The sequence below is a fragment of the Desmodus rotundus genome, chromosome 3, assembly GCF_022682495.2.
Source record: "Desmodus rotundus isolate HL8 chromosome 3, HLdesRot8A.1, whole genome shotgun sequence".
NCBI classification, from domain to species: Eukaryota; Metazoa; Chordata; class Mammalia; order Chiroptera; family Phyllostomidae; genus Desmodus; species Desmodus rotundus.
In genome coordinates, this window is record NC_071389.1 from 117,229,975 (window position 1) to 117,254,574 (window position 24,600).

Sequence of the window (24,600 nt, forward strand, 5' to 3'; positions counted from 1 at the left end):
CAACTCAGGCTCCACCTAACTCTCGCCTACTCTACGACTTTGCCAACAGAGCTGAAGGTGGCTTCCGAAAGCAAAACCATGCTTACTGCTTTCACTTCAAAAGCAAGACCACCGACCTCAAGGGGGCCCTAATGCTTCCTGGAAATCATTCTCTATTTCCCATCTCCATTCTCTCTCCCACTCGATTTCACACCTTCTCTCTGTTCAAACCCATCCTCCCCAACCTCTTCTCACTCTCACTTGTCTTAAGTCACTGAAAATGATGTAAGCAATATGAAAATACACTGTACATGCTTCTACCACCCACCTGTTCCCAGGCACAGACTCTCACCTTCCTCCCAGGACCGAGAAGGAACGGCCCCACGCTCCTGTGTGACGCTGGCCTCCCCACCGGTGTGCTAGGTCACACTTTCCCTCATCTGCTGAGAGATGACACTCCACAACTTTCACTTCTCTCTTGTATCATCGGTTCCCCCTTCTCCTCAGGACCTTTCCCAATAGCCCCCAACACACTGCTATTTCACGCCCCTTATGAACAACATTTCCCTCCATTTCCCTCCAGCATTTTCTGCTGTTTTTCTCAGCAAGCTCCTCTAATGAGTTGTCTCTGCTCTGTCCTCTTGTAATCTGCACTTGCAGCTTTAGCACCACCTCCCCAACTGTCATTGTCACAGTCACCAGTCATCACCTGCTAAGTCCAGTGGACCGATTCTCTTCTCCTCTTGCCTGACCTCTCAGCGCGACTGGGCAGAGCGGACCACTCCCTCCTCCATTCTTTCTCTGGCTCCCCAGAGACCACTTCTTCAGTTTTTTCTCTTCCCCATCCTGTTTCCTCTTCATCTCCCGGACCCCTAAGAATCGCCCACCTCAGTGCTCAGTTCTCCAATTACTTCCACCCTCAGTCTACACTCCCCTCCCCTCCGTCTGGTCTGAAGGCTTCCTTACATCCCATCCAAACACTACAAACTCCCCAATTCATGTCGCCAGTCTGGACATGTCCCATGCCCTGCATTTGCCAACTGAGTAGCCGCTAGCTCTGTGTGGCTATTCAGTCACCATCACCACGGCTGTCACTGAATGAACTCCTGCACGTAGCTGAGCTATGACAGACAGGGGACCTCGCAAGTGGGATGGGTCGGAACGATTAGAGCAAAACTGCTTAGTGGGTGTGTGCCGCTGAAATGCTCTTCACAATCAGTTAATTCCTTAAACTCTACTCTTGGGCAAACCTTCCCACCCAGTTACAATTATTCATGAGAATTTTCCTGGCCCTGCTCCTTTTGTCTGCCAGTGATTCTGACAGAAACAGCCCAGTAAGGAAGTGCTGTGAATGGCAGAGACAATTATGCATCTTGCTGCATCTCAGCTTTTGACTTCCTCCGTGAACTCTTAATTAATTCCATCCCCATGTTTTTAGTTTGTTTCCTGAACCTCTTGCTTACATTGTATCTCCCCCCCTCCCTTCATTGTTCTTAGCTTCCTCCTCCAGAGGCTCCCAAATTCTCTTCCTAGCCCTCTCTTCTACCTCCAAACTGCCCCTTGTTCCGCCTCCAGCTTCTCTGCACCTGTTCTACTCTTTCGTATCCTTTTTTACCTTTAAAAACTGAAAGAGCCAAACTGACAGACACTGTTATGGTTTTTTTTTTTTCCTTCCTCTGCCTGAGCTGCAGCTCAGGCTCTCTCCTTGCTTCTATAGTGAGAGCCCGAGTACTGGGTTACCATAGTAACAGCAAATCCAACCAGGCCGATCCCAGTGATGCTAGGGGCTGCCATGGTGAGGAAGCCGCTACAAGTTGCCCCTGAGCCTCGATGGGTCATGAGCATGGTAACTCACGACCAGGCTGGGCAGATTCTGCCCGGAGCCTGAGGTTGTACATCAGGCCCACAGCTGTATGGCGCATTCCGAGAAAACATCATCAATAATAAGGCTTCCCCTGCACCAACCGAGCATGTGACATTATGAGGATTCAGTCGAAAAATTTCAAACATCCTTATTCTTTTACCTCCCCTGAGGGCGCGCCTTTCACCTCTCTCGCGAATCGGGGAGAACTCCGTAGAAAGTACAAGCAGACTGACAGCTCCAGGCTACCCTCCTCTATGTCACATACCTGTCCCTCCCACCCCCAAGTGGGCGACCCCGGGTGGTCTGGGTCCAGTGCAGCATTGACACGGCTGGGAACGTCTCCAGGAGTTAATTCGCATTACACAGTGATATTTTAGTCAGCGAAGAGATCAGTTCCCCCAGGTCACTGGAGTGAGGTGTTTACACGGGGCAACAAGTGTTCTGCCATATGACACTTCTTTGAAAATGTGAGCCGGTGAGAAAGAATTCAGGAGATACCTTTGTAGCGAATGGCACCAACCGCAGTGAGGGTCTGCTGCTGTTAAGCACTCCGGGCAGGATTTATGTTTATGACAGTTTGCAACTCCAATTCTCCTCACCTAAACAAAAAGATGACAGCAGTTCAGATGGAGTAATGAGCAATACCAGAAAAGCCACCACACCCTATCTGATGAAGGGCCACAGAGAGATCTATTGGCTCGAACTCTGGATGTCTCCATAACGACCCTGGGCAGGGCGTCCCAAGTCCCAAGGTTGGCAGCAGTTTATCAGAACCACCTCAGGAGCTTGCAAAAGTGCAGATTCCCAGCCCCCTGCCGCTGGGACTCTAGCTGAGTAGGTCGGGGCAGGGCCGAGGAATCTGTATCTTTAGGCACTCTCTCAGGTGAGTCTGATACGCAGTCAGGTTTCTGATCGGCTAAGAATGCCTTCGAAAGGGATCATGGAATCAGGTCAGCTGGCTTCATGCAGAGATAGGCAACAGTACTTTGGAAATGAGCATCTGGAAACGGCGTGAGGCTCTGACCCAGGAGGAGCAGGAGTTTGTCAGTGGCTGTGGAAGTGAGGAGAACCCTCCCACACCCCTCTCAGGGGTAGCTCCATCGCCTCAGCTCCTGCCTCAACGGCTCACATCCCCTCCACTGGAGTTGAAAATAAAAGAAACAGGGGCAGTTTTCAAATCATTCCCTGCCCCTAGAGTCATCTCTTCCAGTTGTCAGGAAATAGCAGCCCACAGAGTGGGCACCAGTGCTGGGCAGATGCAGGCTGCTGGCAGAGCCGTGAAGCGGGGTGGAAGCAGGGACGTGAGTGTCACACGGCCCCGTTACTGCAGGCAGAATCCCACAGCAGGTAGTAAAGAAACTGTGGAACTCGTTAGGCCAGGAGCTATAGATACTAGAAAATACAAGTAACTTCTTAAAAAGGCTAGAGAAACAGAGTTTAAGAAGGGGTTTGTGTGGAAAACGAGCTCTCCTGAGGAATATATTTTGACTCTAAGTTGACTTCATGGAGGATAACTATGTCTGTCCACTTCTCAGTTCTCAGTGCTGCTGATGGACACAGCAGCCTGAGCCAGAATTAACCAGAATGTGCGTATTTCCTTGTAGCTCACAAAACAGCTTTTTAATTCTGGGTGATTTTCATAAATGTCACAGAATTGCTTTCTCATCTGTGCAATGGGGACCATGTTGCAGACTTCACAGGGTTGTTACAAACAAGGCCTGGCCCGTCCTGAATGCTCCATAGATGCTGGCTACTGCTGCTCGGTGAGAAGAGCTGCCACGGCCCACCGAACGTGTGAAACCTCACACTGAGAAGGTGAAACAGATTTCCTCAGCACAAGGCTCCTGAGTGCCTTTGAACATGCCCAGTGTCACAGCACGCCGAGGGGCGTGGTCAGCAACCTCTGCTCCTAGGACAACTTCTACTCAGAGCATTTAGTGGACTATGCATCCCTAGAATATTCTATAAGAATTACCATACAGTGTACTTCAACACACAAACATGTAACTCCATGTAAAAAAGAAGACCCTATAAATACTGTATTGGACCTGCTTTTCCAACTGAACACAGTAGAGTGACTATCCCACAGCAATGCATGTATCTTCATATGGTTATTTTTAATGGCTACACAATACACCATTGTACGGATGAATTAGGACGTGTTAGTTTGGCTATTACTATCTGCCCAAGAATCTAAGAAAGGACTTTCCTTAGGTTTTATCTCCTTTGGGTTATCCCGGCCCAACCAGAGTCTTACAGATAAGATCTCTAGCAGTAAACCTAAGTGAAGAATGGATGAATAACCAGCTTTGATGCCCAGTTGAAAACTCGCCTCAGGACTTCAGGCTTTGAATGACCAGAGATGAGAATAATTTACCTTCAGAAAGTGGAGGACCTGTCAGCTACGGGAGGCTCTCCCGGTGGTTCCCATCCTACAGTCCTGAGTTCCAGGGAAGGTAGTAACGAGGATCTCTGAGCTATTTCCAATGTTATAAAAAGCTGAGTGGGGAAACGTACACAGATTCAGCCAGGCCTCAGGGGGCATGGCCCTGGGCTGGCATTTTATCAGCTCTGCGGGTCGGCGCAGTCAGCTCTCCGACTGCTAGCTTTGAGGTGCTCTGGATGGATAGAGCCCGGGAATGGGGGTTGTTACTGAATATATGCAGTTTTGTTGAATAGACAAAAATCTCTCAGCATGGAAACTCTAGGGAAGAAGTATCATTTAAAAATTTTTGAATGGGGAAGCAAGCTGGTCCAGGAGACTCTATCTGGTGAAAATCTGGGTTACAAAGGGACATGAGGTCCAGGGGCCAACTCGATGTAGTCATTTTGACACAACTGACTTTTTAACATGCAAAGAGCAATACGGCCCTCCAGGAATTCCAAAAACTACAAAGTGCTTGCATACCTACTCTGTGACTCTAACAGCACATGTAGCTGAATGTCATTGCCATTGTCCTTACAATGCTGGAAAGTAACAGAACGGAAAACTGGGGGGGGGGGCCAGGAGCATCTGCTGCACCCTTATGTAATTAGGTCTCAGTTATCGTCCTTGCACTTTGCGTGTGCAAATACTCATGAGTCAAAACCACCGTGCCAGAATGGCCTCTTGAGTTCTCACAAATGTAGGATTTGATCTCATTTATCATGGGCTGTAAAAGATCAGGGCATAATTTAAGTCCTAGTCCTGACAAGGCCTAACCTATATATAATCTTGAGCAAGTTATTTAACCTTTCCAAGTCTTAGATTCTTCATGTATAAAACAAAGGTAACTTCAAATCATTAAAGTAGTCACACTTTTCATTAACATTGTCTGTTATACGTGTGTGTACACACACCCCTCATCTATGCACCTCATCGTGAAAGACCACATCTAGAACAACAGTGACTTGTACATGGTCAGTAGGGACTCAGTAAACATTAGCTTGTTTCCCCCTTCCCTTAGTGAAGCACTTTGTAAAAATGAAGAACATGTAAAAAGGTGTCCTTTGTAATTCAGTAAGCAGAAGCAAGAAGAAAAACTAAAACAGCCCAGTAAATTTAGAGAGGGAGGGCAAGTGCCATATATTTCCTGGCTAATGAATGTGTATGAGACTGTGGCCCGATATTAACCCCAAATTCCAGAGCCAATCCCACCGGGTATATTCATAAATGCATCTAACCATTCAGCACCCACACAATAAATGTGTAAATTCAGTTACCTTGCTGATTATGCGCCCACTTGCAAGCACACCCTCCTCTGCAAAACTTGGCATTGGAAAAACAGCCAATAATAAAATTGTCTAAATAGGTGATATTTCTTGCTTAGTTACTGACAGTAATGTGTTTAATTCTGTGCCTTTGGACCATCGCCGGTCTTCTCCGAGCCTGCAGCAACGTTTAAACGCGGCAGTTCAAAGTAAAAGCTTTGCCTCTAGATAATGACATCAATTAAACAATTTTTATTCACAAGTCAGAAGCAATAACTAGTATTTTTACCTACCTCTTTTCCGGCTGTTAGATAGATGTAGGTGTTCTTCTTAGGATGAGGAACCAGTTTGTAAAAAACAGGTGTTTCTTCTTTAATTTCATAGATAACCTCCGGACAATTTGAGGTCAAATTCTCATCAAGAATAACCTATTTTTTTTCCAAAAAGAGAAATATGATTTCTATTAAATATTTTGAAGAGCAGGGTGGTAAAACTTGTAGCTTAATTCTAAAACCACAGCCTTTCTTACTCTCTAAATCCATTGGCTAAGGTACGAGATTCCTTATTCACTCTCTCGTGTCTGTCTTCAACAAATACTCATGGGTCAGCCAATGATAAAGGCTAGAAATAATGAGCACAGTACTTCTGCTTTCGTGGGGGACAAAGTCACACGCGTGTGCACACAAAAGCCACTCTTCAATGCCGGGCAGTATCCTCATAGGTGGAAGCTCCTCAGCGGTTCCTGACCACGTCTGATCGGCCTTATGAGAAGCTACAAGTGACAGCTTCATTAGAACTAGGCCAAGACTGATTTTAAAACTAAAGAAAGTCGGCTCAACATATATTTGTCTGGGTTATTCTGATTCTCCCATATAATTCTACATAATCACGCATTTTAAAGTAATCAGGACAACTAATCAGGCCTAAACCATGAGTATGTGTTGATATAAAAAATATAAGCAAGTCTGGCTTTGAAATTAGGCAAACCTGAGCTCCACTCATCTTCAGTCCATGAACACCTAGTGAACATCCACTCTGTATCAGGCATCACCGAGGTGCTTGGAAAATGCAGTGAACACAGCGGCGGGGGGGGGGGGGGGGGGGGGGGGGTGGGGAGAGGGGAAGGGAACCCAGCCCTCATAGAACTTATACTCATGCATGCACGCAGGGACAGGAAGACAGACAGTTAACAAAAAGTGACATAAGATATATCAGAATGTCATAAGATCAAAATAAAGTGGGGTAAAAGGATGGAGAATGCATCTTCAGAGGGGGTCTCGCTGAGAAGGTGACACTCGTTTAGAGATTTGCAGTGGATGATGACATCATTTGGATATCTGGGCAAGTGTGCTTTTAGAAGAGGGACCCAGAGGTACAAAGGCCCTAGAATGAGAGGAGGCCAGTGTGATCTGAGCAGAGCAAATGAGGTGGGGGGGGGGAGTGAGCAGTGAGGTAACAGGTGAGTAACACAGGTTCCTGCTGGCCGGTGTAAAGATGTTGCCTCTTACTCTAGGTGAGAAAGAGGGAGCGAATGCAGGGCTTTGAGCAGAGGCCTGGCATGGTGAGAGGGCGGGGTTGGAGGCATGGTAGGCTCATCGGTAGACTGTCGTCATAATCCTGGGGAAATACAATGGTAGCTCGGGCTCAGGTTCGCACCCGGGCAAACCTCTCCTTTAAGGGGCAGTGCTGCTCTGAACCAGTAACTTAACCTCGCTGGGTCTCAGTCTCCTCATGTCTAAAATGAGTCTAACAACATCTTCCTTAAACACAGGTGTCGTAAGGATCAAATGAAAATTATGCAGGATGGTTAGCACCTAACACTCAATAGATAACTGCAAGCTCCTTTTGGTAGGAACCATGTCTTAATCATCTTTCTACCTATCTCTTTGCTCCACACAGTACCTTCAAAACTCAAGGTGTTCAATACTTTGTCAGTTTGAACATATCCAGATATAATGTATCTCTACCTCTGTGGAGAGCTGTTGTACAGGACACATGATCTGAAAAGGAAAAATTGGCACCTGGGTTCTTTTCACACAAAATCGACATCTGTGCCTCTGCTGACCAATCATATGCCTGTACCGTGTTCTGATGGCAATTACACGGCTATTTAATCAAAAGCTCCCTATCAACCTGGCACATGGAGCATCTTCTTGCACCTGTCCCTGCTCCCAGAACCTGGGTCTGAGTGTGGCTTTGTCTGGCAATGGTGACTTCCTTCCGTCATCTGTTCGGGGTCAAGCCCAGGGCAAGTAGCTCACTGGGAGCCTGTGAACTACTCACTGAACTCAGTAGCAGGTCTGGAAAAATAGAACAGAAACACTTGGGTCCCAAAGGAAGTGGGACAGATCTGTGCCTCAGTTCATTTTTAAATGACTCTATAGATGCACCATCCTATATGGTAGCCACTAGCCACATACAGCTATTTACGTTGTAATTAAATTAACGATTCAGCCCCTCAGTCTCACTGGCCACTTTTCAAGTACTCGCTGGCCACAGATGACTGTTGGCTACCACACTGAGAGTGCCGCTGGAGAACATTTCTGTGATCGTGGAAAGTTCTATCAGGCAACGCTGGCCTGCAGAAAACCGAGTGAAGGGAGACACAGGGCAAGCACCGACCAAGTGCGGACGCGTCAGGCTCTTGTCTTCCTGTCTCTAATTTGTGGACAAAAAGGGGCCCACATACCAAACCCGACAAGCTCAGGGGAGGCCTCACTGGTGGGCCCTCCTACAAACTCAGAGATCAAAGGTACCCACGTAGGAACAAATCCTAATTGCAAGTGGGTCGTGGTGGGCAGTCATGCCTGTAGCTTCCTCGACAAAAGTCAGTCTTTACCATCAGTGAGCCTGTCTGTTGTGTTTCTGCACCTGAGATGACATGCTTGAGAAATGTCAGCGTGATCTCCTTCTCCGGAGCCCTCAGGGCACAACCGCAGGCGCCAGAGCAGGAGCCCGCGGAGCCCTCATTGTCATCTTGTTCCCCGAAAAGCATCTCTAGGTGCTGTACTGCTGCACCCACTGATGTAAAAGGAGTCCATGGTACCCTATTTTGCCTTTTTATCCAATCCCAGAGATACCCCCACCCCGCTTTGCTTTTTCCCGCCCCCTTAATCTACCACGAATGGATTTCATGTAACCTTCCTTACATCTTCTCCTTTGATTCTAATGTATAAAATAAACTGCAAAACTGCCAATCTCTGGAGCATTTTCTCAATTTGTTGAGATTTTGCCTCCCGGCAATTGTCGTCATTTTGACTCAAATAAACTCATAAAAATTCCCTACAGGTTTGGACGTTTCTTATGCCGACATTTACTTGGCATAGTCAGCAGGATTCCAAAGAAGCCCACCCAGGACCACCTTGCAGACCCAGACCCGGTGCTAGGTACCAGCAGGGGCTCATGGGACCCCACCAGCTCCTCGCTTTGCATCGGGTGAATCTGGATAAGTTTTCTTGAAATTCCAGACCTCCCTGTTTTAAGGTAGGAGGCCCCGTCTTTATTTGAGCTGCTTTAAAAAAAAAAAAAATCCTTGAGGTGGCGTAAAAGGTTAAGGGTTGAGATAACTCAGGCACACACAGGCGGGAAAAATTGGGTGCGTGGATTTAAATTTGGGCTTTTCAATTGGAACTACTCACTGTGAGTCTGAACAAAATATTTTGCTGGATAAATGAGAATCTGAACTCGTGCAGCTCCGAAGATAAAGGGCATTTACTCCCTCTAGCATGAAATGCAGATATTCTTAGTGAGTAGGAATCAACGTGGAGGTGTCAGAGAGCACCCCTCAGAGAGAGCAGTGCCCCACAGGGGACTCCAGCACAACTGTAGGGAAATAACTGACGTGTCCCGAGACTTACTCACGAAGGCTGTTTGCCTGGCACTCATTGTATTAGACAGCTGGGAGAGAAACTGAGACACGTCAGAGGGCTGGAGCAACTCGGGAGGTGCAAGCCCCTTGGAGCTCAACCTATAAGCAGCACACTTCAACCCACCACACAGTATCCAAAGAAATTTTATTCAGGCTCTTCAGATTGCAAAATAAAACTAAATTAACGTGGGAAATTGTGCTTCCAAGGCTGACAACACCCCCCACCCCCACCCCCATTAATACTCCTGCAGATGGGAGTCTTTATTTGCAAGTACTTACAGAAATGAGAAGATTTAACCAGAACTGATATTAACTTAAGACAGCCAAAATGAAGCTCTTTTGATACCTGAATTAACTTTTGCATGCACAACAGAAAAAAAAAAAAAAGGCTGGCTTTAAAATCAAGTTGAATGAATGAGAGAGGCTTTTCCCTCAACTGGCAAGTAGAAGCCTCTGAAACAGCACAGAGAGACTTTCTTCTTTCCAGAAAGTTAATAAGAATATTGTAGCAACTGTTTCTGAACTAAAGAAGGCTTCCAAAGCTGCTCAGTGACACACGCGACTTTTCCCTCTTCTCCAGCTGCCCCGCTGTGCCTTTTGCATCGTGGGGACTTCCTCTCCTTTCCCCGCTGCTTCTCTCTCTCCCACATGCCCTCCACCACAGCGCCCCACTGACTTAGGCAACACTCAGAATAGAAAACCAGACCAGGAGAGACTCGAAAAAACAAGACAAACTAGAAATTCTGGCAGCTTCCTTTAGAGAAAAGCCAGTCTCAGGACAAGGGTAGCCAGGCATGATCTATTCTTCCTGTACTAGGCCAGAATTTAGGAATCTAATTAAAGATTTCCCCAACCCTCTCCAGGACCCTGATGGGACTGCAAAGAATTTAACTATTAGAACACATAATCCTGGCTATTCGGACCCACTCCAATTAATATACCTACTGGTATCTGGGAGCAACGCAACAGAATTACAAACAAGGTTTGTTGGGAAACTGTTGCACAGAAGTCTGTTTTTGTTGTAGAAAGCCAGGTCACTTTAAGAAGGACTGTAGAAAACCAAAAGGATCTAGAAAAAGAAAAGAAACGGTAACAAATACAGGGCTGCTCTGAGGACTAGGAGAGGGCATTTCCCCTTCTCCTTACTAACAGTTTAGTAGAAAATAGAATTACCATAAGAGAGGAAACTACTCAGGCCCTTGGGAAGGCTACTTTATCTGCTGGTGACTCCATCGGACTGAGCTCCTGTACAGACAGGAGGGGCATCTAGCCAACCAGTGTTTCTGTTTTCAAGTCCCCGAATGCTTCGGGGCCACATATACTTTGACTAGTCAAATCTGTCCCCGTTCACCTGAAAGGGTAAGACTCTCTTGAAACTAATGACACCCACACATCCTTTTCCCAGAAAGGTGAAATGTATTTAAAACTAAATGAATCAAACATTAAACCAATTGGGAAAATAATGATTTTAAAGGAAACTCCACAAGAGGAAACTAATCTTAAAATTGACTGAACTTCTGTTACAGGACGTTCCAAAGTAACTGTGGGCCTTTTGCAGTACAGATATTCACGAGACCAAGTCAGCCTCTCCCATTAAAACAACCACTGACAACACTTGGCCTCTACAATACTCATCAATATCCTTTAATACCTAACGGCATTAAGCCCATATAAAGGATTGCTTTAAACGGGGCCTTCTAATGCCCTGTAGGAGGCCCCTCTCTGCCACAGCCATGTTGTGCAAACAAACAGAAGAGATCGTTAAGGGCTCTCCTTCACTTGTTTATCTTCCTCATTCTGCGGAGTCTCCACCGAGCTCTCACCACACTCAACGCTTCTGTCCGTCGACTGGCTTCTCATGAAAGACTCTCGCTTTCCACACCTGATATTACTTTAATTCGATGTAACAGTCTTAACCCAGAAACTCCGCTGCCATTTTTGAAGGATGAATACACTCACAACTGTGTTTTGCTTACTGACCACCTTTTGTTCCTGGCAATGGTTTACAGGAATCCCCTATGGATAATGCTGACTGCGTTCGGTTTCCAGATGGATCTTATCTGGAAGATGAAGGGGGATATGAAGTAACTTCCGTGGTGGACATAATCGAAGTTTCTTATCTGAATTAGACCTGCCCAGCAAGCTGAATTAATTGTTCTGACTTGAGCTTGTCAATTGGCCAAAGATCAAATAGCCAATATTTGCACTGACGGTAACTATGCCTTTGGTGTAGCTCACAGCTGCCAAATGCTGTGGAAGCAGCGAGGCTTCTTAACTTCCGCAGGGCAGCCCGTGAAGAATGGGAAACAGGTTGCAGAATTATTAGATGTCATACAGCAACTGAAACAATTGGCAATTATCAAAACTCCAGGACATTCTAACGCTGCCACCATAGAAGCAAAAGGAAATAATTTAGCTGACGCTGCAGCGAGACAAGCAGCAATAAGGAACCGAATTATCCAGACCAAGGATGTTTCTTCTTTCTATTGTATCAATAAAAGACGCTCTTATATAGCTCCAACAGACAGCTGCAGAGGGAGGCAAGAAGATATGGCAACAAGAAGGGGGGAACCTCTGACTCTGGCGAACAGATATGGTTTGGACCCAATCAGAGTTCAGTCTTGCCTGTACCAGAGGGTTAATTACATATACTTCAGCATGAGCGTGAGCTGGCACTCTGGGGTCCTGCAAAGATGACTCCATGGAGTGAACGATATTGCTGGAAGCCTTCTTCTACTGTAACTCATAAAGTGTATAGCAGATGTTCTATCTGTCCAAAATATAACCCTGGAAAATCCCTCCACAGGTCCCAGGAACATTTCCTACTCCCTTTAGGTCCACTTGAAGTATGGCAGTTGGATTTTGTGCAAATGCCACCATCTCAAGGATACAAATATGTGTTAGTTACAATTTGTATGTTTTCTCACTGGGTTGAAAGATTCCCTTGCAGGAGGGTAAGAGCCTTAATGGTAGGTAACTTATTATTGGAAACATAATTCCCAATTAGGGAATTCCCTCTGAGTTACAGTGACTGAGGGTCTCATTTCACTGGTCAAATAATGCAATCCATTTGTAATATCTGGCCTATTCTACGGCACTTTCATTGTGTTTATCAACCCTAGTCTTCAGGAATGGCAGAACATACAAATGGTACAATTAAAACTCAACTACCTAAATTTTCAGAAGCTTTTAATCTCCTTTGATCAAAAGCTCTCCCTATAGTGCTCCTCAGTCTGAGATCTACTCCCATTGGTAAACATGGCCATCGACTAGTTACTGGTCACCCTATGCATCTAAGTGAAGGGACCTATGAACCAACCTGACTAAAAGGAGACATTCTACATCATTATCAAGGACTTACTAACCAGCTTTTAAAAATTGATAAATTAGTAACTGATTCACAGTGTACTCCCAGGAGACGAAGACTTCAAAGACGTACAACCAGGAGATTTTCATGTCCCATGAAAAAGACATCAATTAAAGACTCTTTCCAACCTTGTTGGAAGGGACCTTATCAGGTATTACTAACTAATCTATATGCAGCTAAACTTAAAGGTGTTAACTCAAGTATTCACATTTCTCATCGAAAACAAAAGAAAAGCGCTTAACCACAAATGGACATCCGCCCCATCTCTGACGCTTGCCTCCACCTAGAGTGAAGATCAAAGGCTCCTCAGAAATGAGAAGCTGCTGACATCAGAGATAGATCCCAAGACGTTGACAAGCCTGTCTATCCTCAAATTGATGTTGAACTTGAAAAACCATTTGTTTGATTGTCTTTACCTGTTTGCTAATAATATTAGTCATAATAATAGTTATACTTGTTCTTTGCTCTTTTCTCAAACTTTGTGTATATAGCCCAACTGTTAATTGCTAAAGGTGTATAAGATAACTTCTGTATTATCAATAATACTCTTTTATGGTTTCTCTTTAGAAATTTAGAAGGAATGGCCCTAGCTGGTGTGGCTCAGTGGATTCAGTGCTGCCTGCGAACCAAAGGGGCATTGGTTCAATTCCCAGTCAGGGCACATGCCTGGGTTGTGGGCCAGGTCCCCAGTAGGGGGTGCGCAAGAGGCAACCACACACTGATGTGTGTCTCCTTCTCTTTCTCCCTCCCTTCCCCTTTCTAAAAAAAAAATAAAAATAAATAAAATCTTTAAATTAAAAAAAAAGAAATTTAGAAGGAATGTTATTGTAGAAGAAAGGAAAGGGATCCATGTGTTTTTGAGAGAAACTAAAAGGATGAAGTTTGTCCAAGTAAGTTGGTTATTTCTGAATGAGTAAAAAGAGAAAACTAAGAAGGACAAGAGAAACTACAGGAACTAAGTGGAAAAGAAAAATCGAGAAAGGAATTTATGTATAAATGCTAGAAGCCAATTATAGGTATGTACTCACCCCCTATCCCAACAAGGACTACTGAGTATATTGATTCAGATGGAGGCTGAAGTGGTTAGTTGAAAACATGGCCCTCTATAATTGCTGGTGAGGCACAGGAAATTTGTATGAAACTCTTCCTATCCTCCTGGCCTCTGGAAATTCAGATGGTAGTTGTAATTTACCCTATTATGTTCTCACAGCCTTTGTCCCAATTGCACAACTAGTGGGAATCAGATTAATAATGAAGGGCACTTGAGTGCTTCCAATAGGAAGTAGATGGGCCATAGTAAATGGGAACCAATCTCATAGACTGTGAAAATTGAAGGGTTGTACAGTGTGTCTGCCAACTCTAAGGAAATGTTATACTAGAGTAAAACACAGAAAAGGGAGGCAGACAACCAAACTTAAACCATGATAGCTTATAGGTTAAAATGATTCAGAGGCATTTTCTTAGTGAGGGCCTATAGACCTGACTGTCTTCCATTTACCGGCATTTCCCTTTTGAGAAAAATGTGGCCTTGACTTCCAAGGTTAGGGTTTTGTCCCATCCCCGATGGCCCGTCTTCCAGCAAGACAAAGGACAATACTAGGACTTCCTGGAAATGAGCCTTCCGAGCTGTATGGGACCACACTACCCAACCAAGAGGTCTGTTATTACTGCATCCTTCAGACTGATTGATGACCAAAAAGCGGGAAGTGTGGACAAAAAGGGCCATATTCTAAACCTGACAAGCTCAGAGGAGACCAGCATGGTGGGGCCTACAAACTCAGAGACCTGAAGTACACTCGTAGGATGGTCTGAAATTAAAGCTTCCTAACTAGAAGTGGGTTATGGCAGGCGGTCATGTCCTAGGCCTGTAGCTTCCTTGACAAAGGTCAATCTTTACCTAAAGTGAGCCTGTCCAGTGTCTTTTTTGATCTAAGATTAACATACCTTTGATGGCAGAATAATTTCCTTTTTTAGACCCCTCAGGGCACAACCTCAGGCACCGGAGCAGGAGACCACAGAACCCCTCACTGTCATCTTGCTCCCCAAACACCACCTGTGTGTGCTGTAAATGTTAATTATCAACTATCTTACACCCACCAATGTAAACAAAGTGTGTTTCTCTCTGTTTTACTTTTTATCCAACCCAGAGATTTCCCTGCTTTGCTTTCCCCTGGCCTTTTAATCTACCAACAATGGATTTCACATAAACCCTCTATATCTCCTCCTTTAATTCTAAGGTATAAAATAAGCTGCAAAAATATCATTCTCTGGAGCATTTTTTCGATTTGTTGAGATTTTGCTTCCTGGCAATTGTTGTCGTTTTAGCTCAAATAAATTCATAAAAATTCTCTACAGATTTGGATGTTTCTTACGTCAACAAATTCATATTCTTTATAAGCTCAGATTCAAAGAGTTGATCCAGTCCTGGAAAGTGGTTGTAGAGAGAAGAAACAGGAGCCAATTTTAAAAAGACTGAGAAATATTCTCAAGTGAGACTTAAGAGAAGAAAGGCTGCTGCCCAGATTTCTTTTGTCACGTTGAAAAGCATCATTTGGCAGAACCACCTATGAAGCATTCTTGCCCAGAATACTAATTAAGCCTATACTGCTAACTTTCACTTAGCACTGGACGGAATAGAGCACAGGTGGAAACACAAGGCCCGAGGGCCCGATCGGCCCTCCACCGTGTATTATCCAGCCGGCACCTTGTTCGTACCTGGCAGCAGCGCCGAGCTCCTGCTTAACTGTTAGGGAGTAGTTACATTTATACAGTCCTAAATTACATTCGGCCCTTTGAAGGCAACTTCGAGGCTAATGTGGCCCCCGGTGAGAATGAGTCTGACACGCCTGGAGTAGAGGAACAAGCTAAACGACACCACTAGAAAGCGAACACTCAGTGCCACCACGGAGACCTTCACAGGCAACAGGCTTTGCTTCCTCATCCAGTCAGACGTGGTGATAAAGGGAGGGGCTCCTTCAGGAAGCCAGTGGCTGTGCGGGGAGGAGGCCGCTCCCAAATGAGAGAAACAGAGTGAACAAATGTGATTTGAGAACCTTGTTTGGAAACCAATTTGAACAAGAACAATTTTTAAAAGGCATTTTTGAGCTAATCAGGATAATTTAGTTACATGGACTCAATGTTAGATAAGGCTAAATAATTACCAATAGTTTTGTTAGTTGAAACAGTAGCATTATGGTTATGTAAGAAAATGATGAGTGTTTCTTAGAAATGCATAATGATAAGAGGAGGTGAAATGACACAGCATCTGGAATTTGCTTTACGATAGAAAGTCAATAAAAACATAATTTATAGTATGTTGACTATAGTTAGTAATACTGTATTGTATAGTCTCAAGTTGCTTAATGAGTGAATCTTAAAAGTTCTCCTGATGAGAACAACATGTGTAACTAGGTGTGGTGACGGACACTAACTGGAACGTATGGCGGTGACGGTGCCACGGTGTACACAGATACCAGCACTGCACACTGCATCGGAAACGAACATGATGTTGCATGTCAATCACACCTCGATCAAAAATTCACAAACCGCCACCTTGCATGTGGAATCTAATGAGCAAAATAAACGGACAAACAAAACAGAGACAGAGGCATGGATGCATGAAAGAGACTGACAGCTGTCCGAGGGGTAGGGGAGAGAGACCTGCATGAAGGAAGGGAAGGGATTAACTAAAGAACACACGTGCAGGGCACACAGACACTACAACAGTGTGGGGATGGCCAGAGGGAAGGGGGCGGGGCTGGGTGGAGGCGGGCAAAGGGGAGAAAACGGGGGCACAATAATAGTGTCAACAATAAAAATAAAGGTAAAAAAATGCAACATCTCCTTGCCCCTTTTAATGAGTTAAGAGCTGCACTGTAGCTGTCATTGGCGCTTATGTTAGTCTTGGAGCATGGTTGGTAGAGATGGGCGGAAGCTAGAAAGATCTAGTTTGGGGCAACTTTGATTTATTTGCTTGATACACTGGAGATGAGGCACCCGTATTCTCTCTAGAACTCTGAATTATGGGGAGTCTTTCTTTCTTGCATTAGAAAAAATAACTGAAGCCCACTGTCTGCCAGAGTTTACCACCCAGTTTCCTCAACAAACCATTTGAATGGCCTACACTGAGACTTCTCCCAATAACCACAGATGGTGGGATTAAACTGTTACGTTTCGTTGAGGTGGGAGTGAGACCTCTCTGGAAGGTAACGTGCCATTGTCTGCCAAAATTATAAAGCATCCACCCTTAGGCCAAGCAGTTCCTTGTACATGTGTGCAATCATATATGTACATGGATATTCACTATGGGCTATACACAAAGGATTGAAACAGCCTAATTGTCCATCCATAGCAAGCAAGAAAACGTAATACAAACAACTGAATTCCAGTTAGCCATAAAAAGAATTAGAAAGCTCTTTATGTTTTAACGCATTATATTAAATATGTATATATTTGCATGCACAAATATTTAATGTGCAGATGCAGGTACTATATATACATATATGTTTGATATATTTAATAAAAGAGGAAAAGCCATCTTCCCCCTTTTGCTTGCAGACATATATAAAGATACCCAAGAAACCAGCACCACACAGGATAGAAACATTTGACTTTCAATGTATTTTCTTTTGGTTCTTTTGTACTTTGAGCAATATCAATATATTAGCTCAAAAAATAAATACACGCTGGGATTAAATTTAAAAAGTGTTTGAGGAAGAGCTGGCTGAATTATTTTTTGTTTTGCTAGATTATACAAAGAACAGTCTCCAGAACCCTGAGGACAGAACAGCAAGTTTTCATTTTCATCACAAGGGACCCACTGCCTCTGTGGTCCTCATCTTTCTCAGATGACTACAGAACAGGAAAGAGATGACACTCTTCCTCCTTCAGATTTCTATTAATAGCACCTCCACCTCACCCGTCCCCATCCCCACAGCCCAGCCCAGGGGCCCCAGTGGACACTTGGATCTTCCAACCACAAAATGCATGTCAACATCAACACAGAAAAGAAAGCTGGTAAGACTGGAGCAAGGGGAATGTTCCTTCCTTGGCTCCATTCAGCTGTGCAGCCTTGGAAAGAACACGATCAGTGAAGTGTAGCAGGAAGTAGTGGTGGGTCACAGGAACTCAAAACGGGTTGGATTTTGCAGAAGAGAAACCTCATCCAGCTCACACACACACACACTCCTTGGGTGTGCTGTGGAATTTTATCGAGTTTCCATGGTATGCCCTTAATATAGTTCTAATCTGAAGTCCACCTGAGCCATGTATATTCTGATATACCCCTTCAACCTTCAAGTCTCAAATGTCACTTCTTCTGAGAAGAGAAGCTTCTCCTGTACCCCACGGCCACCCTCCAACCACCCCTCTGTTTTCTTCATAGCACTAACCACCATCTGAAATGAGTCTATCGTGGACTAACCCATTTGCTTGTTTTCTGTCTTTCTCTTCCCGCCACAGGAGCGGGGATATTGCCTGTTTCGTTTACTGTTGTACCCCCAGCACCCAGAACAGTGCCTGGCACATAAAAGGCACCCAATAACTATTTATTAAAGAAAAAACTTCTCTAGTAGCATTCAAGATTTTATAAGGGTTTTCACATTTTTCCAGCTGAAACCTGTCTAGAAAACAAATTTTCCCTGATGAAGAATTTCAGTTTATGTCAACATATTATTTCTGTTGACATCTTCCTAAAGCCTCATTGACTAGTCTTGGGATTTTTGCTGCACACACACACACACACACGCAAACTCTAGGCCTGAAATATATGGTGTGTGAGACTTCCACACCATACAGTTAGTTGTATTACAAGTTTGACTCCGCCGCCGGGAGGGATTAGCATGGTGAGAAAAATGAGGGGGGAGGAATTAAACAAAGACTATTGCTTGTCTTCTTTAATATTGCCGTGAGATGGAAAAGTCATGGGGTTCCAGAAGCTCAAATATGCCAAATTTCTGTCCTTATGCCTCGCCCTTCAGGGCTAACCAGTTGAAGGACAAACGGACCCATCTTCTCGTTTTCCCTCATACACACACACACACACACATACACACAAGCCAGATGATTTTCCAAAAGCATTTAATGTGCTTCTGTAGTTAGGCGTAATAAAGATGAAATACGAAGATTAAGGCAAATTCCTCTCTTGTTTCCAATCCATTGCACTTACATTATTATAACGTATAAGAGAAGCACACAGCCTGAATCACAAGCTCTAGATCTGCGGATTACAAGGGAGTACTAGCTCTAAACTGGGGAGGCCCCCCTGAACTCACAGACTGAAATGAATGACGTGGGGATGAACTTGAAATAGCTTCATGAGATATTCTAAACAGCCAACCATGGGGCCCACTTCCAAGTTTTGACACTTCTTGCTGCTTTTGCTTCTTGGCCCATTGCCTTAGCTCAGCCACCCACTTCCAGCCCCAGGTCCTGCTCTGGTTTCCCCGTGTTCTTATGTGAACATTCTGTGGGAATATATATATCTTGATCTTGTCCTTCTAAAAGTTTTCATTAAAAATAAAATAAATAAAAGATTTTACTTTTGTTTTCTCTTATTTCACTTGAAACTTTAAACACCAGAGTCCAGGAGGGCTCCTCCGGTGTTACATAGTTTGTCTACTGTTAGAATACAGGAAAATCTTTCTGGAACTGGGTTGAATTTTGCTCCACGGTTTGGATAATGAATTCCACTGGTGGGAGTTAGGCTTTTTTAATATATATTTTATTGATTACGCTATTACAGGTGTCCCACTTTCCCCCCTTTGTTCCCCTCCACCCTGTGCACCCCCTCCCACCTGCATTCCCCCCCTTTAGTTCATGTCCATGGGTCATACATATAAATTCTTTGGCTTCTACATTTCCTACACTATTCTTAACCTCCCCCTGTCTATCTTCTATCTACCATTTATGCTTCTTATTTTCTGTACCTTTCCTCCTCTCTCCCCACACACTCCCCCTCTGATAACCCTCTATGTGATCTCCATTTCTATGATTCTGTTCCTGTTCTAGTTATTTGCTTAGTTTGTTTTTGTTTTTGATTTAGGTTCAGCTGTTAATAACTGTGAGTTTTTTGTCATTTTACTGTTCATATTTTTTATCTTCTTTTTCTTAGATAAGTCCCATTAACATTTCATGTAATAAGGGCTTGGTGATGATGAACTCTTTTAACTTGACCTTATCTGGGAAGCATTTTATCTGCCCTTCCATTCAAAATGATAGCTTTGCTGGATAGAGTAATCTTGGATGTAGGTCCTTGCCTTTCATGACTTGGAATACTTCTTTCCAGCCCCTTCTTGCTTGCAAGGTCTCTTTTGAGAAATCAGCTGACAGTCTTATGGGAACTCCTTTGTAGGTAACTGTCTCCTTTTCTCTTACTGCTTCTAAGATTCTCTCCTTATCTTTCATCTTGGCTAATGTAATTATGATGTGCCTTGGTGTGTTCCTCCTTGGGTCCAACTTCTTTGGGACTCTGTGAGCATCCTGGACTTCCTGTAAGTCTATTTCCTTTGCCAGATTGGGGAAATTCTCCTTCATTATTTGTTGAAATAAGTTTTCACTTTCTTGCTCTTCCTCTTTTCCTTCTGGCATCCCTATGATTCGGATGTTGGAACGTTTCAAGATGTCCTGGAGGTTCCTAAGCCTCTCCTCATTTTTTTGAATTCTTGTTGCTTCATTCTTTTCTGGTTGGATGTTTCTTTCTTCCTTCTGGTCCATACCGTTGATTTAAGTCCCAGTTTCCTTCCCATCACAATTGGTTCCCTGTACATTTTCCTTTGTTTCTCTTAGCATAGCCTTCATTTTTTCATCTAATATGTGACCAAATTCAACCAATTCTGTGAGCATCCTGATTACCAGTGTCTTGAACTCTGCATCTGATAGGTTGGCTTTCTCTTTGTCGCTTAGTTATATTTTTTCTGGAGCTTTGTTCTTTCATTTGGGCCATTTTTTTTTTTGGTCTCATCGAGCCTGTTATGTAATAAGGGGTGTTCACCAGGGTGGGGCAACACACGTCACTGCTGCATGGCCGTATGTGGGGGAGGTGTCCAAGAGGGAACAGTGCCATTTGCTCCACTCTCTGCAGGTTTTCAGTCACTTCCCCCGCTTCCCACAAGCAAATTAGGCCCTTCTGGTGCTGATTCCCAGGTGGGTGGTTTGTGTATGTTCTAGGACCCTGTGGGTCTCTCCAATGAACTCTCCTATGAGGCTGGGAGTTTCTCCCGCTGCTGCCTCAACCCCCACAGGTGTTTTCAATCAGTGGTTTGAGGCTTTATTTCCCCGAGCTGGAACCCTAGGTTGCTCAGTCTGTTTCGCTCCCCAGTTGTTCCTCCCAGTTTATCTGCACCTGAATGTGGGACTGCCCGGTCTGCCAGCCGCAGACTTGCCATGAGTCCTCTCCACCCGAGCCGCCCGTCTCCGCCCCTCCTACTGGTCTGAGTGAATGTTTCTTCTTTAACTCCTTGGTTGTCAGACTTCCATACAGCTTTATTCCAGACTTCCAGTCAGGAATAAGGTTTTGAGGGCAGCGATGCTTTGCTGCTGGATAGGGGGAAAGGGCATGATATGGCTTCCTACACCCTGAACCCTACTTCAGTACTAGGGGTGTTGAAGAAACCCAACACTAGCCTCCCATCACTGGTGCCCTTCCCAGAACCAGCTCAAAGACAAATTTCCTACTTTTGCTCTAAAGGTGTCTACTGAGGAAAAGCAGGGGCCCCAAGTACAGGGGCTGGCACAAGTAATGCCATGGGGTGTGGTTGGCACATGTATGTCTTGTATGAGATGGACAGCAGTTTGGACATTTTACTAAAATGTCACATGGTGTGCTTGAGTGTGACATTGTTACGTTACAGAATTACATCCTTATGATTTCATAATAAAATATTTTTATGTAATAAAAAAGGGGCCGTACTCCGGACTGGTGTGGCTCAGGGGATTGAGTCCCAGCCTGAGAACCAAAGGGTTGCAGGTTCGATTCCCAGTTAGGGCACATGCCTGGGTTGCAGGCCAGGTCTCCCAGTGGGGAGTGCACAAAAGGCATTGATATTTCTCTCCCTCTCTTTCTTCCTCCCTTCCCCTCTCTAAAAATAAATAAAACCTTGTTTAAAAATAAAAGGGGACCTTATTTGTGCTGGACCCTGCAGGATCCGGGCTCCCATAAGCTACTTGCAACCCTGAGAGAAAAGGACTCTTTCTTCTTCTAACACAGAAAGAGGAACAAACTAAAACCACAGAGGCCATAGCTCCTTCTCAAGAAACCCCAAATCGTGGAATCTTGGTACTGACCTAACTACTGCAATATTAAAAATAAAATGAAAAATAAAAGCCAGTTCCACCAACTCCACCAAGCTCCACAGACTACATTTTAATTATCTGAGTAGTTTGGGGGAGAGCCTGCCTGCTTCAGTTCAAATCACCTTGAGCAAGTTACCTAACTTCTCTGAGCCTCAGGTTTTTTCCACTTATGAAGTTGGCATGGTAATAGGATTGACTCATGAGATTAAACAAGTTAACCCATGCAGACTCTGGTTCTAATCCCTGGCACATGGTAAAAGCTCAGAAACGTTAGCTATTGTTATTCCGCGCCCGCTGCCTTGTTATCTTTTATGCTCACAAGAAAGGTTAACGGGCATGCGTAAAGTTTCAAATTTCAAATTTCATGCATATTGTTATTATTTTACCACCTGGAAAAGCTCAAAATATCCAAGTCTGTCCTTGAAATAAGGATAATTTTTTATATGCATTAGCTCAAAGATACCCAAACCACGTGACAGGCTGTGCCACACAGGCTGGGAAAGGATCCTGCATGTGTTTATAAAACTGTGTGCGCTTATCAGTATCCCGGCTACACAGCAGGTGCGACATAAATCCCCAAAAGCTGAGTTCAGTGTGGCCATACTTTTTGAGCTGATCTCAGTGGAGACGCAGACAACTGAAAAATTATAGAATGCAATCCTGTTCAGAAAGGAAGTAAAATGAGGAAATAACAGAGGTGGGGTGGGGGAAGTTACTGAACATAACCTGCCTTATAACCATCAGGACAGCACGTTGATAAAATAAGGGGGCATATTAGATCCTCTCAAAGGACGCTTTCGGTTCTAAAGTCCTTCCGTTTTTCTAAAATCTTATAAAGGGAATTAGGAATAAAGACAGGACAAAGAGGACAGTAAAGGTATTAGCACACTGTCAAGTCTTTTGTTTTTCCACTCATCATGAGTAAAATCTTACCTTTGGAAGTGGTGCTGGATTACTTGGAAAAAGTGCATATCTTTAAAGACACTTTTAAAGTGATTCATTCTCTCGGCTTAAGCTCAAAATAATGTTTCCATATAACAGAATATGATACAGTTATTTAAAAATATTGTTTACAAGAGGCTTACCATAACATTTTAATATTGCGTTTCCCCTCATTAACTAAAGGAAAAAAAGGATGCAAAATTGGATACAGTCTGACCTCAAATATGTAAAACAAGAAAGCAAACTGAAACCCCAAACTGCTGACAGCAGCAGTCCCTCTGACACCACAGACGTGTTTCTTCTTTGCTTTCCCCACGTCCCCGGCTCCACTTTGCAGTTTTTTCTAGGAGCACATATCACTTAAAACTTTTTTAAAGTATGTTTATTGATTTTAGAGAATGAGGAAGGCAGAGAGAGAGAGAGAGAGAGAGAGAGAGAGAAACACTGATCGGTCACCTCCTGTACGTGCCCCGAACCAAGGATTGAACCCGCAACCTTCTGACATATGGGAGGATGCTCTAACCAGCCGAGCCATACTGGCCAGGGTGAGCCTATATCACTTTTACAATAAAAAAAAAGTACTTAAATAACATGATATTTAAAATGCACTGAATTACAGGAAAACTCTACAAGGTTTTCCGAGATTTAAGATACCAGGGTTTTTTGTGTGGTGGTAAAAATCAGCAGGAGGCCCCCAACTGCTGTTCCCTGCCTCTCATCCAACCAGCCATACACCACAGTGCCTGGCACCTGTCAGAGTGCCATCAACTCTTGATCCCTGGGAAGCACGCGGCTGATCTGCCTTGGTTGGGTTTTGGTTTTCCCTGCTCATTAGTACCTCCACTCTAGGGCGTGAGGCGCCAAGCTTGTGTCTGTCAGTGCTCGTCTTTTCTAACAGTCTGGTGACAAGTCTGGCAAGGGGGAAGCTTGAAGTTTTTGAATAAAGGGATTTAGGGATTATTTGTGTCTTCCAAATCATCTCTACTCAGCCCCGAGTCTCCAGGACTCTGGGGGGGTCCCAGGGGATGCACCCAGGAATCGGCTACATGGGGGAGCCTTGGGAATTACTGGGCTGTTCTAGAGAGCCTTGGAGGGGCTAAGTCAGCTCAAATTGTCCCTGGTAACTTCCTCCTAAGGGAAGCTAGGGGCAGGGCTTCATTCCCAGGAGGGAATCATGCCAGTGAGGCATCGTTTCACTCCGATGGTCTGTCTTTTCAAGCTGCAATTTTTCTCTGAACCTCTAAGAGAAAAATCCCAGGACTCAGCCCAGGACTACTGTTCACTCACCACCGACCCCCTACCTTCGACCCCAATATCAACATGCTTCCCACTCCCCGCCAGAGAACCCTCGGGGACCAGTTGCCCCTGCCAGACAGAGGTTACAAAGTCACGAAGGATTGTAGAGCAGTCTCTGAAGTCGCTCCAGGTTCATATCCCTGCTCTGCCACTGTGTGACCTTGGGCAAATCACCCGACTTCTCTGGGCTTCAGTTCCCTCATCTGTAAAATGGGAACAGTATATCTACTTCACAGAGTTCTGGAGAGGAGTGAATTAGCTAGATACAGGGGTGTCAAACTCATTTTCACCGGGGGCCACATC

The 24,600-nt window shown here is 44.5% G+C and overlaps 1 protein-coding gene across 2 annotated transcripts in view; it reads right to left on the reverse strand.

Moving 5' to 3' along the window:
• Nucleotides 1-24,600, reverse strand: part of PLXNC1 (plexin C1) — a 149,240-nt gene that overhangs the window by 101,749 nt on the left and 22,891 nt on the right. For both annotated transcript variants that reach the window (XM_053920950.2, XM_053920951.2), the window contains exons 3-4: nucleotides 5,827-5,961; nucleotides 2,342-2,442 (exon numbers count right to left, since the gene is read on the reverse strand). In XM_053920950.2, coding sequence (XP_053776925.1) covers nucleotides 2,342-2,442; nucleotides 5,827-5,961 — 236 coding nt within the window. The remainder of the gene's footprint in view (nucleotides 1-2,341; nucleotides 2,443-5,826; nucleotides 5,962-24,600) is intronic.